The 13,358-nt window shown below is 39.5% G+C and overlaps 2 protein-coding genes across 3 annotated transcripts; both read right to left on the bottom strand.

Annotated features, from left to right (window-relative positions):
• Positions 1 to 270: 270 nt before the first annotated feature.
• On the bottom strand, positions 271 to 5,401 carry s100t (S100 calcium binding protein T). 2 transcript variants are annotated; one of them, XM_032558957.1, is made up of 3 exons: positions 2,116 to 5,401; positions 1,154 to 1,316; positions 591 to 1,049 (listed from the first exon to the last, which is right to left on the bottom strand). In XM_032558957.1, exons 2-3 carry the CDS (start codon positions 1,313 to 1,315, stop codon positions 888 to 890), a joined length of 324 nt encoding a protein of 107 aa, XP_032414848.1. In that variant the 5' UTR covers position 1,316; positions 2,116 to 5,401; the 3' UTR covers positions 591 to 887. The 2 variants fall into 2 exon arrangements, with proteins under 2 accessions (XP_032414849.1, XP_032414848.1); XM_032558958.1 differs by lacking the exon at positions 2,116 to 5,401 and having other exon boundaries at positions 271 to 1,049; positions 1,154 to 2,109.
• Positions 5,402 to 5,517: 116 nt separating this feature from the next.
• On the bottom strand, positions 5,518 to 13,145 carry LOC116717514 (protein S100-A16). The gene is made up of 3 exons (XM_032558959.1): positions 12,991 to 13,145; positions 5,998 to 6,121; positions 5,518 to 5,912 (listed from the first exon to the last, which is right to left on the bottom strand). Exons 2-3 carry the CDS (start codon positions 6,115 to 6,117, stop codon positions 5,757 to 5,759), a joined length of 276 nt encoding a protein of 91 aa, XP_032414850.1. The 5' UTR covers positions 6,118 to 6,121; positions 12,991 to 13,145; the 3' UTR covers positions 5,518 to 5,756.
• Between the last annotated feature and the right edge of the window lie 213 nt (positions 13,146 to 13,358).

Genomic DNA, 13,358 nt, shown 5'->3' with positions numbered 1-13,358 from the left:
TTGCTCTTACACCACTGGATTAGGAAAGAAGCATCTCCTGGCTTTCAAGTTTGGAAACTTGCAGCAACCTTTTTGCAAACAAACATGCTTTCTTTCAGGAAGCTTTAATCATACGGGGGAAGTGGTAGGCTGAATCTGGCACATTGACAGGATATATCTATATTCATTATTGCACACTCTCCCTTTAAATCAATAAATACACACATGAGCCTTTCTACTATTTTAATCAACCCTCAAACCACCGCAAGTGACTTCTTATAATAATAACAATAATAATTTACACTTTATTGGTACTGTATTAACATTTTCTAAATCTCAGTGCTAAAATGATTTCAAACACAATGATTAAAATAAAAATAAAAGTTGAAATATACTATTACAGGGTAAAATGCATCGATGATGATTACTGCAACTGGAGCTATACACATTCTTTTATGATAACAGAAATATGTCTTACATCTGTGTATAAACCTGTTTGAGCTCTTCTGCTCCTATATTGCTTTTTTGATAAACCAGGGAGTAATGCTGCCCCCTGGTGTCTATTTGCTCTCCTTTTTATTTTGTGCTGCAATAAGACAGAGCCGACAATGCACGGTTTAAATTAATGTTTATTTTTTCCAGGGGAAGAAACATTTAACTTGAAGGTGTATCAAAAAGTAACTCAAGACAAAGAACTGCAGGAAATGAAGTGAGAAATAATATTCACTTTTACAGTTACAATGAGGCAAAAAAAACAAACAAAATAAACAAACAAGTAACTATTACAGCTCAGGTCAGTGTGTTTTTGTGTGTTTTTGCACTTCAGCTTTATGACAGGATGTCTGTTACCATTTCCTCGCTGGTGCGTAGGGGTTTTGTGTTTGCAAGAGTGGATTTCTATGAGCCGCTCACTTCTTCTCTGCCTTATCATTGAACTCCAGGAAGAAGTCGTTGCAGGCTACAGTTAGAGCTCCAACCAAGATGACAAACTCAGTGAAATCGACCTCTCCGTCGTTGTTTGAATCGAGATCATTCATGACCTTATCCACAGCCTCTTTGTCCTGGGCATTCTGCATTTGTGAGAAAAAGGGAGTCAAATATGCATGAACTGTTTTTCAGCTGTAATATATGTATGTAGGCGTGTGTGTGTGTGTGGCTTCATGTGCTTTCTTACCCCCAGGTAGGTGCCAAGCTCCGTGGTGAGCAGCTCTTTGAGTTCGGCCCTGCTCAGCGTGTATTTATCCCCCTCATTTCCAGAGTATTTGTGGAAGGTCTGGATCATCAGCTGCATGGCATTCTCCAGGGTGGAGGCATTCTCTGAGTTGGGCAAAGACATTCTGGAAAGGAACAAAGAGGAACGGGTTGGAGATGTAGCAGTGATGGTCTAAGTGGTGCTCTCTCAGGTAGAAAAAAAAGTCAAAAGCGGCTAAAGCTTCTGCCTGCAGCGCGCAGTCTTTGCTTTCTCAATCTTACTCAGAGATTTAAAAAAAAAAGCCAAACTGATGAAGGAGTAAGAGTATTCTGTCACTGAATAAGCTAAACTGATACGAGTTGGAAACAATACCTAGAAGTTAGGCCTGTTTCCTCTCTGACAGTTTTCCTGATATAAAAAAAAAACTGTCCTCACTTAATGTGCTGCAGTGTATGGACCTCTAAGAGTTTGCGGCAGCCAGTTGATATGGGTGAAATCAAACTCTGGCCAAACAACAAGAGGAAGAGATGCACTCAGAGGCAACCTGATCCACCTTTTACTTTAGCTCAAAACAGCAGATACAAGTGTAAGGTCTTGCCTTTCTCCGACCTGCATCACCTCTAACCCGTAAGAGACTCATTCCGACTACTGCATCAGTTTTTTGCTTACCGATGCATTTTCTTTTTGTGGGAAGCGTGAGTCTGCTGCGTCAGAGATGAATAAAGAAGCATTTTTCAGCAGCTTCGGAGACATTGTTGTCCATGACATGAGGATTACAGGCTTTTCAGTAAATGGAAAAACTGTGAAAGCTAATTCTGCGCTTGTTTTTGCTTTGCATCGGAAAAAGAAAAACTGCACTATATCCATAAAACGCATTTCTAAAAATGAACTTTTCGTCATATGAAGGGAGATCTCTAATGCCAGGGACCTTCTTTGGTTCTTACCTGAATGAAGATGAAGCTCTGGCTTGATGACGAGGTGCAGACAGAAGAGGCGATAGCGGCTGATAGGGAGGCTCTGGACGACGGCGCCTTAAATACAACCCATTTACTCCACCCAAACCACCTCTCTCCCTCCTTCCACCTGTTGCCCCATTGCATCTTCTCCACTCTGACTTCTCTGTTTACGCACCAGACACCTGTCATTGACGCGCATACTTCAAAGATCCACCTGCCGCTTGTTCCTGAGCTACTTGGACATGACATTTTCAGTGAAATACTGAAAACATACATTTCAGAAAATTAGAATATAATTTAAAAGGGTGCGTATTTCAGCTATTAAAAAAGTAAAATATTATATAGATTTCTTAGATCAAATGTTTTTTTTTAGATGATTTTGTAATTATGCCTTACAGATTATGAAAATCCAAAATGAAGTTTCTCATAAGATTCAAATATTAAATAAGACCAATGGGGGGAAAAACAACAACATTTCTTAGACTACCTTGGTGAAAAGTCCTGACAGCACAGTTGCCCTCAGCCAGACACCCTCCACATTGAGGTCATTACTAAAGAACCTGGCTGATCACAGAGTGTTTTTAGAAACCATATTAATGGAAGGTAGAAGGAAAACGCGTGTTTAAGTTCTTCACAGAATAGCGACATAAAGCCGGTCAAGAGTTCTGGGGAGATTCACAAATTGTGGACTTTAGCTGCTGGAGCTTCAAGAGCTTCAGCACTTAAGCGATCACATTCTGTTACACTATTCCTGAATCAGGGACAACAGATGTGAAAAAGCACTGGAGTATTGCAAAGTGGTACAAAATCCTTTTTATTAAAAACAAAAAAACCAAAACACATAATCAAAGTTGATCAAGGTAGAGTGTGAAGTTTCCACAATCAGTGAGAGCTTGAGGTCCCATCTCATAAAGTGGTTTTTTCTGAAGTGCACGGTCAATTCAGTCATCTGGACCCTTCTAGCGTTTCATGCATCCCTCTGCTGAAAAAACCTGGACTTCCTGCAGATCACAACAGAGCCATAGGCTGAGCACCTCAATGGCATGTCGCATTTATGCAGCAAGTCATGCAAAGCAATCGTGAGTTCCGGGGAGCAGATACTGCACATCATTGGGACACAGTGTTTTGGCAGGTTGACGCTTCTGTTAAAAATCTCCTTTTTGTTTGGTGTTAGGTAATATTCAAAATTTTTTTAGACATTGTTTTTGTGTGGTTTTTATTAGCAGTATGTTAGAATCACCAAAATTAATAGACAACATGTAAATAACACTATCTCTTTTAACATACGTGTTGCTTTTAGAGTTTAGTTACTGAAATAAATAAACTAATCCATCATATTTTAATCTATGATGCACCTGTTATATAAGTGAATTTGTATTTTGAGTTTAAACAGATATTAGTCCAAGCAGTGAATTTAATTGTTTGCAGGTGGCAACTTGGTTTCAATATGCAAGTCTGAAGCATATATTTGCAATATTTACACCTTGGTTTATGATAACCTGTTAGTCCAAGAGGATTTTCTGAACACAGTTGGCTTTTGTCTTCAGATGACATGTCAACTTTTCTCTGATGATTTATAATAAACACAGTGGTTTATCCTGTTGTGTTGTGCAACCCATTTGAATTTCATGCCAAAACAATGAAGGGAGTGCTAAGCTAAGCAGTGAGCCAAGATCAAGATAAATAACTTCATAACCTCTGTGTGTGGACGAGGTGTTCGCAGAGGAAAAGGGGGACGGGGAGTACAATATCATGCCTGATATAGTATCCAGCTGGATTAGTGCAGCACTGGTGAACAGAGCCATTGCACCTGGCAGCCATACAGAGAAATCCCCATACAAAACCTTCACACAAAGAGAGGACATAACACACATGAATACTTTAACAAACACCTCCAAGGCGCTTTATGTTTGAGCAAACAGCATGAAAATAAAAGCTTAACCACAGTCACTTTTGAACAGGAACAGAAACATTCTCCAAATAGTCCACTGAAGGCACACTTCAGCAGGAACAGAAACATACTCTTAAACGGTTCAGATCGCGAATCCTCCTCACTTCATGTGTTTGTGTTAAAGATAGCCGACAGCATGCAATGCATGCAAGGTCGAAACCTTTATGCTGAGGTGCTTTTGTTTTGAACAAGCCGTGAAATTTATCTTTGATTGTGCAGTTTTGGTAGGAGCGTCATCTTGCTTATGCGTCTTTGCCGAAGTATATTGTGTCAGTGAGTGGGGTGGCATGGTGTGAGCGCACACTCCTACACGCCATATATGTGGATAGTGTTGCAAAGAGGCAGGATGGGGCACAATGAGAAGCATACTGTGTCAGGATCTGGTTGCAGCAGTACATGCATCTAACGGCCGGTGAGTCCGGCTTGTTAGGGAATTCACAGCTATATTTAGCAAGTGCGGCAGGTAAGGAGAGGGGAAGGAACGCAACGCTACATTTTTATCTATCGGACAATGTGGCGAGAAACTACAGTGCATACAGCATCCTCAGTGTTTGCCTGCATCCCTGGTACTAATGTGTGAAAGGCCCTAAAATAAGTTAATCTTTTAGTGCAGCATAATGTCACTCTGAAACATTCAGAAAAAAAAAAATACTACCTCCAATTTGAGAGTGAAAAGCTCTAGTGTTAGCAAATCACCAATTCTTGTTTTCTGGTTAACAAATATGACTGAAAGTGAAGGAACCATTTCGCTTTAGCAGTCCTGAAGATGGGAAAGACAAGAAAACATGTTCCATTAAAGCACAGATGTGATGATCTAAATAAGGCAGAGTGAAACGTTTTAAGCAACAGACAGGTTTATGTTCCCATCACCTACTGTGAGCAGGATGGTGAGGGATAAGAGGACTGTGGAAAAGAGTGACATCTTGGGCTTTACATTTCTCCGTAATAGCCAGAAAAGGTAATGTATGTTTGGGAAACACAGAAAAAAAGACGTATATCCCACCATCACACCATAACGTGGATTTTCTAGAAGATGCTGGGATTTGACCCAGAAATGTGAGTTTTGGTCAGATGAGATACAGAGTGGTGAAGGATAAACCATCTAAATAATCTCTCAGAAGACAAGAGTACAGAGACTAGATAGATGTCTTGGTAAGAAATAAGTTCTTTTCTTTTCTGTTCTTTTTTTTTCTAAGTAGCTACATATCAGCCTGTTCATTATAAGGCAGGGAGATGAAAATAATATAAACATAGGTATGGTTTATCATATGAAGGAACAAACACATTTTTTATTTCTTATATAATTCATAGCATGTCGATTATTTTGTTAAGATATTTATTCATTCATTAAGCAATTTACTTGTTGCTGTATTTTTGACCTCGTATTCACGGTAGAAAAAGATAAAGTGTAAAAAAAAAAAAAATACATTCCACTCCAGTTTTGATATAAAGTGTTTATTTTTTACTCATGTTTTCTTTACACGGTTATACAAAAGGACCAACTGAGAGAACTTTAATGTATAAAACTGTGAAGATGAATTAAAAAAACACATTGCAATTCAGTAAAATGACTGTTGACTTCTAATGAAGAAAAAAGTATACATAATGACTGGAATGTTTCGACTTTAGAAAGAAGAGGATGCGCTTTTGTTTGACGATCTCGTGAAGACCTCTGCTCCTATGATGAGTTTGCTGTTGGTTCACTCTTACTCTGACTCATACTGTTGGCAATGTAGCCAATCAGAGAGAGATATTCCTTGAAGTCGACTTTTCCGTCGCTGTCGCTATCCAGGCCCTGCTGCATCTCCTTGATAGCAGAAGAACTGTTTGTGTCCTGCCATGTGGGACGCAAAGAAACAATCTGGGTTAAATGGGTTCAGCTGTGATGCATAAGAGCAACCGATTGTACGTGCTCTCACCTCCATGACGCCACTGAGCTGGTTCTTGACCATTTTCTGGAAGGTTTTACTGTCGAGGCTCTCTTTCCCTCTGGCAGAACTAAGAAATGTTGTCACTATGGTCTTAATGGCTGACTCCATATCTCTAAAATTAGGAAAGACAAAGGCAGAGGAGGACAGCTGAGTGTGGGGAAGTGACAAAGGAAGATACGGTCATATCTTAGACTCCCAGACTCTCAAACATTATGCCTTTAAGTGGAGCTCTTGGGAATTTAATTAAAAGAGGCTATTTTTACAGTGTCTTTTTTTGCATATTGCCACATTGTAATGATAAACGTGTATTTTACTGGATTTTGTGACACAAACCAACACCAAGAAGTGCAGAATAGTTAAATGGAAAGATAATTTCACATAGTTATTAAACATTTTTGCAAGTAAAAAACCCCTTTCTGTGTTGCCTCCAAATAAAATCCACTGCAACCCGTTGTACTCAGCATGAATAATAAGCTACAGTTTATACACATAAATCCAGCTGTTCTTTGAAGGCCTAAGAGATTTTTTTTAAGAGAACCTCAGTGAACAAACATCATCTTGAAGACCAAGAAAACACAGCAGGCAGATCAGAGACGCAACTGAGGAGAAGGGCAAAACAGGTCCACCAAGACTTAAAGACAAAGCGATGAGAAGCAGTGAAGTGACCCACGGTAGCTCTGCGGGAGCTACAGAGATCCATAGCTGAGGCGGGACAATTTCTTAACAGACAACTATTACTTACAAGCTCCACTAAAGTATTTTTGAGGGAGGATTGGCGAAAAGAAAATCAGTGATTTGTACCTATAATAGGATTTGTACTTGGACAGACATGTAGAGGAGGAACCAATTTGCTAAAGAAGGTGCTCTGGTCTGATGGCATCCAAGCTGATTTTTTTGGCTTACATGCAAAACAATATGTGTGGCAGAAACACTACATGACGCCCTACACACACCATTCTTACCATTAGACATGATGGTGGACGTGTCATGCTGTGGGAATACTTTTCTTTAGCTCAAGATATTGATGCTGGCCAGAACTGATGGGGAGATAGATGGAGTAAAATACAGGGCAATTCAAGACAATCTTTTCAAGACTTTAAAGCAGGAGTTTTCAACTGCAAACATGCAGCAATTTAAAAGCCCACAAGAACCAGGGCTACACATCCTCTGTTTAGATCACCGCATTTTTATGTCAAATGGTCCAGATTAAGGCCCGACCTAGATCCAGTTGAGAATCTGTCACTGGATAACTTAATAATAATTTTTGTAAAGGCCTACTTTGAATGTGACTGACCTACTTTACATAGAAATGGAAAACTAGACGTGCAAAACTGGTAGACGGAAAAGATATGCAGCTGTAATTGCAGTGAACAATGGTCCGACCAAAATTGACTTATTGGGACTTGATGAAAAAGCATGCCAGACACCTTTCGCATTTTTATGTAAAAAGAGAATTCGAAAGTCAGGCATTTTCTTTACACTTCAGATGATATCACCAAATACGTGATAACATTCAAAAAAGTTTTTGTTGTACCGATTATGCTCTTCCTGTTAGAGCTGACAATGTTTAATTTCTCACCTTCATTAAAGTAAGTTTTCAGTAGGTTTTCATTTAAAAAAACATCAGGTGAGAAGTGAAGTAAAAAGAAAACTCAATATAGACTCAAATAGAATCAAATGACAAACAGACACGCTGGCAAAATGGCATGATGTCAAACAGCTGATTGAACTTTTTATTCTGTACAGTTACGCAACATTTTTTCATAATGCGTGCATATCCTTAAGCACTTATAACTAACAGAAAAAGTTAGAAGAATACAAAACAAAATAAGGTTGCACAACTGTGTCACAGCTAAGCTTTGCTTTACATAAGAAAGATGGGAAACACAAATTACGTCAGCACAAAGAAAACAGTGAGTGAAGTGGGAGTCAGTGAAGGTAAAGCCATGATCTCTGGCAGGAGAAATCTGATCCTAAAAGAAAAAATAAAACACTCCAGGCTCTGAAAGTTCAGATTACTCCTCCCTAATACCCATCTGCTGCAGCACACCTCCACATACTCTGCAGCAAGACGTGACTCACCCTGGTCATGTATGATCCATGAAACATCAATCAAGTGGTCAAGCAAGCGACCTGAACACAAACCCAATGCTCTATTTGAAGGAAACTAAACCAATCCTTGGATACCAAGCTTTCCATGAAGCTGCTGAGCTATAATAGATAAGATTTTGACCCAAATTTTAGCCGTTTTGAACACAGAAATGTTGATTCCAGCATGCCACTGCACTAAAAGAATGGGTGTCTCCAATTAAGATAACTATGATGAAATCTCATCCATCTCCTACAAGATCAGGATCCACTGCTGTGGTTTTCTGGGACACCTGAGCAGAGCAAATTATTACCAACACCTGTGCAACCCCCCACCCTCACCACAGTGACTAATAGCAGCTGGAAACAGTAGCTCCTGTTTCACAACACTCTGCACAAATGAAGGCAGTAATGAGAATATTTCAGCAAGACTGCTGACAGCAAATAAAAAGGTACGTTGAACCTCTGTGAACTTTACCAGTGAAGTAAAAACGATATTCTACAGAAGCAAGCAGGGGCACAAATCTGTCTCGTATTACAGATGGCGTGTTGCTGGTGTTAATTTATGAAGGTAACCCAAAACATCATGTGGTTCACCCACAAGATGCAAATAAACCAAAAGAAACGCCAGTGAAACTAATGAGATGGAATTATAACTTTTTTTGCTCTTATTTGCAGAGCAGCCTTTCATGTCGCCATCAGGGAAATTGGTATTGTCTTTTGAAGGGAAATGCATATAAACTCTTTCCGGATGTTGCATTATGACTCAAAAAATAAATTTTTCTATTAAGTTTTTCAATCAAAGCTTGAAAATGTATAGGATAAACGTCTTGCAGAGAAATCCAGGGTTTTTTGTTTTTCCAACATTGTCATGCAGGCCAAACTTTAATCTCATGTGTCAATAAAAACTCCTTTATTTCAAAAATAATACACACATCACTGCTGAAGCTCACACAACTTTCTGGTAAACCTCCACAATTTTTAAAAAAAAAAACCCCAAAGTCTAAACATGATATTTTTGTCCCACTTGATTATTTAAGTTGTGACTCATCTTGTTTTCTTTTAGAAGATTTGTTGACGTTTTAGCATATTTCTATTAAAAAGAGGCTTGACTGTTAGGTTTAATGTGGATGTGGGAGTTTCCTTCACAAATACTGAGCAACAGAAAAAGGAGCTGCTCACAGCTGCAATCAATTAAAACTAACTGCTGTTGGTGAAGTCGACTCGAGTGACTTTAGAAAATAACAAACAAATCAAAGCCATAAACCTCTGATGTCTTGCATGGAGGACTATGGAATCTGACTGAAACAACATCATGATGATGATGTCGTATTTAGCATCGTATCATGCTAAATAAGATCTGTGGCTTTTCCTTAGCAACGGCTTGTTAGAACGGCTTGTTTGACAGTAATCATCATTACACACAAAGCTTCATTTCCTGTTGCTGTTCCTGTCCCAAATAGAAACTGCAAAAATGGAAAGACAAAGAATGTTGAAATACTGCATGTTGTTTAGCATGGCACTGAAGCGTAAGTTTTTATATAGGATAGTTGATTAGGAAGACTTCCTGCCTTATGAAAGCGCCTTAAGAAGAACTTTATGCCAACTGCTCAGTTTCAAACGTGTTTTAATTATTGCATTCATGAATGATGACAATATTTCTGGTTAAAATTTCATTTAATGGCTTTTGCTTTTAACCCAACAAAGTCAAACTAAATGTCAAAGTGAGAGATAAGTTTTGTTTTGTTTTTTTTTTTAGTAAATACAACCTGTTTCATAAGAGTAGCAATACGTTTGTCTTCGTCTGTGTGTTTAGTGTCATTACTGAAACGTTAACCTCCACCTGTCTTAATCTGTGACAGGCTTCCCAGGTTGTTTTTGTTTTGTTTTGTTTTGTTTTTTTTTAAATGCAAGCCATTTCATTTCAGGGCAGTTAACTAAGTTCATGCTTTTCATGGTGAACTATGAACATTACTATAGTTTTAGTCCTTGTAAAATAAACCTCAAGCTAATTCTTGCACAACACAAGCCTGGAAAAATGCTGGAGACACTTGAGTCGAGTTGATCAGTATCAGCGGAGTGGAGTGAGGCTGCTCTGCAGGATTTCCAGTGTGTATCGGAAACTACCCAGAGGCCGCGGCTTGAGTGATGGTGACGGATTCCTGGGGCGACGGCGTTGGGAGTAACTGTAGAAGCTGCTAGATCCTCTATCTGACACAGATGCCACACCTTAATACTTACACTAGACCTACATTGATACACACATACACAAATAGACAATAACACACACACACACACACACGCACATAATTAGAAGGTCAGCTTGGACTTCTGCTGCATTAACCTAATTAGCAGGTGAATGAGAGGCAGCAACCAAACCCTGGGTTTAGTTTCACCTCGACATACAACGAGCACACAGCTAACCAACCAGCAAGTAAACATCTATCATCAGCATGCTGCTCATTATTATTTAATAAGCTGCTATGAATGTCCCGACACCTTCTTTACATCCTTCACAAACCAAACAGCAAAGATGACAGCACACTGGAGTGTGCGCATCAGCGTCAGAGCAAATAAAACCGTCCAGCACACCGCCGTCCGTCAGCGTCGCTTTTCAGCACCATGGGAAAAATTTTACAGCAAGACGTTTTGAGTCGAGGCAGCAGGATGACAGGAAAAAAAAAAAAGAAAGAGAGGAAATGTTGGGAGAAAAAAGTGACCTGCAGTGGTCAGTGTTTGTTCTAAATGCATAAGGGGAAATTCTGAAGATTCCCCTCGGCACATATTCGCTCCGATTCAGAGTGTGTGAGGATCAGAATGACTCATGTGGAATAAATGCTGGTGTGAAGCTACACTCTTTGTTTTATTTGTACCAATGATTCTGTTTAGGGGGAGTTTGACTCTTTTGTGTCGGCTTAGTGGACATTTCCAGCACGTTAGTTCAGAGATTCACAGTCTACGCTGGTCCTTCTGTGACTTCAGACTGTAAATATACATGTTTTCCTACACTCAATTTATTTCAGAGACAGAGAGTTGAAGAACAGACAAAAATATACCTTCTCAAAACCAAACTAATTTTAATATCTTAATATCTGCATTAATATAGCCTTTGGTACTTGCTGTAATTGATGGATCAAAGACTTTTGCTCCCTACCAAACAATCCTGAAGGAGCATTTTTGGCACCGAGTTTGAGTTCAATGTAAAAGGGCAGTGATCTGAAGCACACCAGCAAGTTCACCTCTGAATGGCTCTAACAAAACAAAAATAGACATTTAGGAGTAACCAAAGTTCAGACGTAATTTAAAGGCAGATGTAGAACCTTAAGGAAACTAGAAAATCCTCCAAAATGGCCAAATCGGTACAAATCTGCAATAAGTAGGTGGCCAAAACTCCTTCACAGTGATGTGGCAGAATCGTTGCTAGTTATGCTTAACAGTTAACGACAGATGCTGTTGCCAAGGTAAAATGAAGTAATTAGGTGTGGTGGGAAATTATATTTTCACATAGGGACATGTTTGTATCAAACAATTCACAGTATTGACTACCTATTTATAAGTCACATTAAAGGTTTGCAATTTTACAAAAATATATTGCTGAATTTTGAATTAACTCCAAATTTTCCTGTTTCCTTTCTTTCTCCTCTTTAATGACAACGTCTATTGGTTGTGAGCATGTTGGCCAAATATAAAGGCACAACTTGATGTGGCAATAAACACTGTGATTTGATATACTGTGCAACTCCAATTCACATCAATTGTGCCAACTTGTGTTTCCAAAGCTCTATTATATTATAATGAGTAGATGATTTCTTACATTTGCACTAAGATCGCGTGCAAGGCAATAAAATTTTCACAAGTAACCTGTTATTCTGAAAAGCTCAGATTGCTATATTTATGTAAGCAGTCTGAGCTGATTTATTGTTTCTTGATTGATGTATTACAGTGTCACATTAGACACTCATAAAAAGACACTGGCATAAATGTGCAGCAGGTGATGACTTACTATGTACAGAAGAGGTGCCATGTTCAAACTGGTTCAGTGACTCATGTAGGTCCATCTTGTGCGTCTATTAGCAGCCACACTTAATGGGCTAAGGTAAGCTGGATGAAAAATGTAACTTTTTTTCGGATATCTCTGAAAATCTTAAACCTCCACAGAACCTTCGCAACTTTTCTTGGGGGGGCGGTGGTCAGTCACTGGGATCAGTCACTGGGATCAGTCAATCCCAGTGACTGACCACTGTCAATCCCAGTGACTGATCCGCTCCACCCAGTTCAGGTCTGTTTCATTAAGGTGTGACCGCCCCACCTCCTCCCTGTCAGCAGTCAGGTCACTGGCCTCCTCCGCGTCATTAACTACACCAGACCCGGCCTGTACGAGTTTCAGTACCGGGATCTTATCAAAAACTAAATAATTCAGGCTGATAAGAGACTACACGGATCTAGACTGAAGACAATATGAGGGTTTTCAGGAACTGGGCGCACGTGTGCCAAAAAAACCCCAAACAAACCAAAAAACACGGTTCTGATAAAGCTGGCGCGCTTAACGGTGACGGTGGAGGGTGTCTCTCGTTTAAATTTAGCCTCGAACTAATCTTGACAATTTGTCAAGCGATTGGAGGAAGAAGTGACACACGCAGGCAGCAAATGAATAAATAAAAAAAGGGCGAGTGGAGAGTCCGGTTTCTGTGGAAGTGTAAAGGGATTGGAGTTGAATTACTAACGAGGGGAAAACAACCCTGGCGGTCACCACAACAGACACTCCCAAAGAAGATGGTCTACAGTTTTTAAGAGAGAGGGGAGAAAAAAGCAGCCTGGAATCTCCCGGAAAAGTTGCTTTAATTAGAAAAGGTTTTGCGCGGCATGAAAACCCCAAAAGAAAGCAGGACTCACCTAAAGCGCAGGAAACAAGAAGTGAACAGAAACTCTGAGGAACGGCTCTCTTTCCTTCTTCCAGATCCTCCTCACCAGATTAACCAACAGCGCATATCTTTTCCGTGATTTAACCTCCACTCCAGCCAACTTTTTTTTTTTTTTTTCGTTGTCACAGGGCGTGTGCCTGAGAGAGGAGGAATGTGGAAAGAGGCGAAGCTTGAACTCTTGTTTCAAGCAACACTTTCGTAAAAAAAAAAGAAAGAAAGAAAGAAAAAAGCTAGTATAATTCACGGAATATTCTCTGCCTTACAAATCCAAAGCAACCTATGTAGTTTTTATCATTGCATATCTATTTAAATGTAAAACCAAGTGCGCGCTCATGTTTG

Source organism: Xiphophorus hellerii, chromosome 3 (genome assembly GCF_003331165.1).
Source record: "Xiphophorus hellerii strain 12219 chromosome 3, Xiphophorus_hellerii-4.1, whole genome shotgun sequence".
NCBI lineage: Eukaryota > Metazoa > Chordata > Actinopteri > Cyprinodontiformes > Poeciliidae > Xiphophorus > Xiphophorus hellerii.
The sequence above is the reverse complement of the archived record's forward strand: the minus strand, read 5'-3'. Positions and strand labels throughout refer to the sequence as shown.

What these genes read in the sequence shown, in the direction of transcription:
- s100t (XM_032558957.1), bottom strand. Translation starts at nt 1,315, where the DNA reads ATGTCTTTGCCCAACTCAGAGAATGCCTCCACCCTGGAGAATGCCATG. An exon ending in AGCTTGGCACCTACCTGGGG is followed by an intron (nt 1,050 to 1,153) that starts GTAAGAAAGCAC and finishes TCACAAATGCAG; the next exon opens with AATGCCCAGGACAAAGAGGC.
- LOC116717514 (XM_032558959.1), bottom strand. Translation starts at nt 6,117, where the DNA reads ATGGAGTCAGCCATTAAGACCATAGTGACAACATTTCTTAGTTCTGCC. An exon ending in AGCTCAGTGGCGTCATGGAG is followed by an intron (nt 5,913 to 5,997) that starts GTGAGAGCACGT and finishes CCCACATGGCAG; the next exon opens with GACACAAACAGTTCTTCTGC.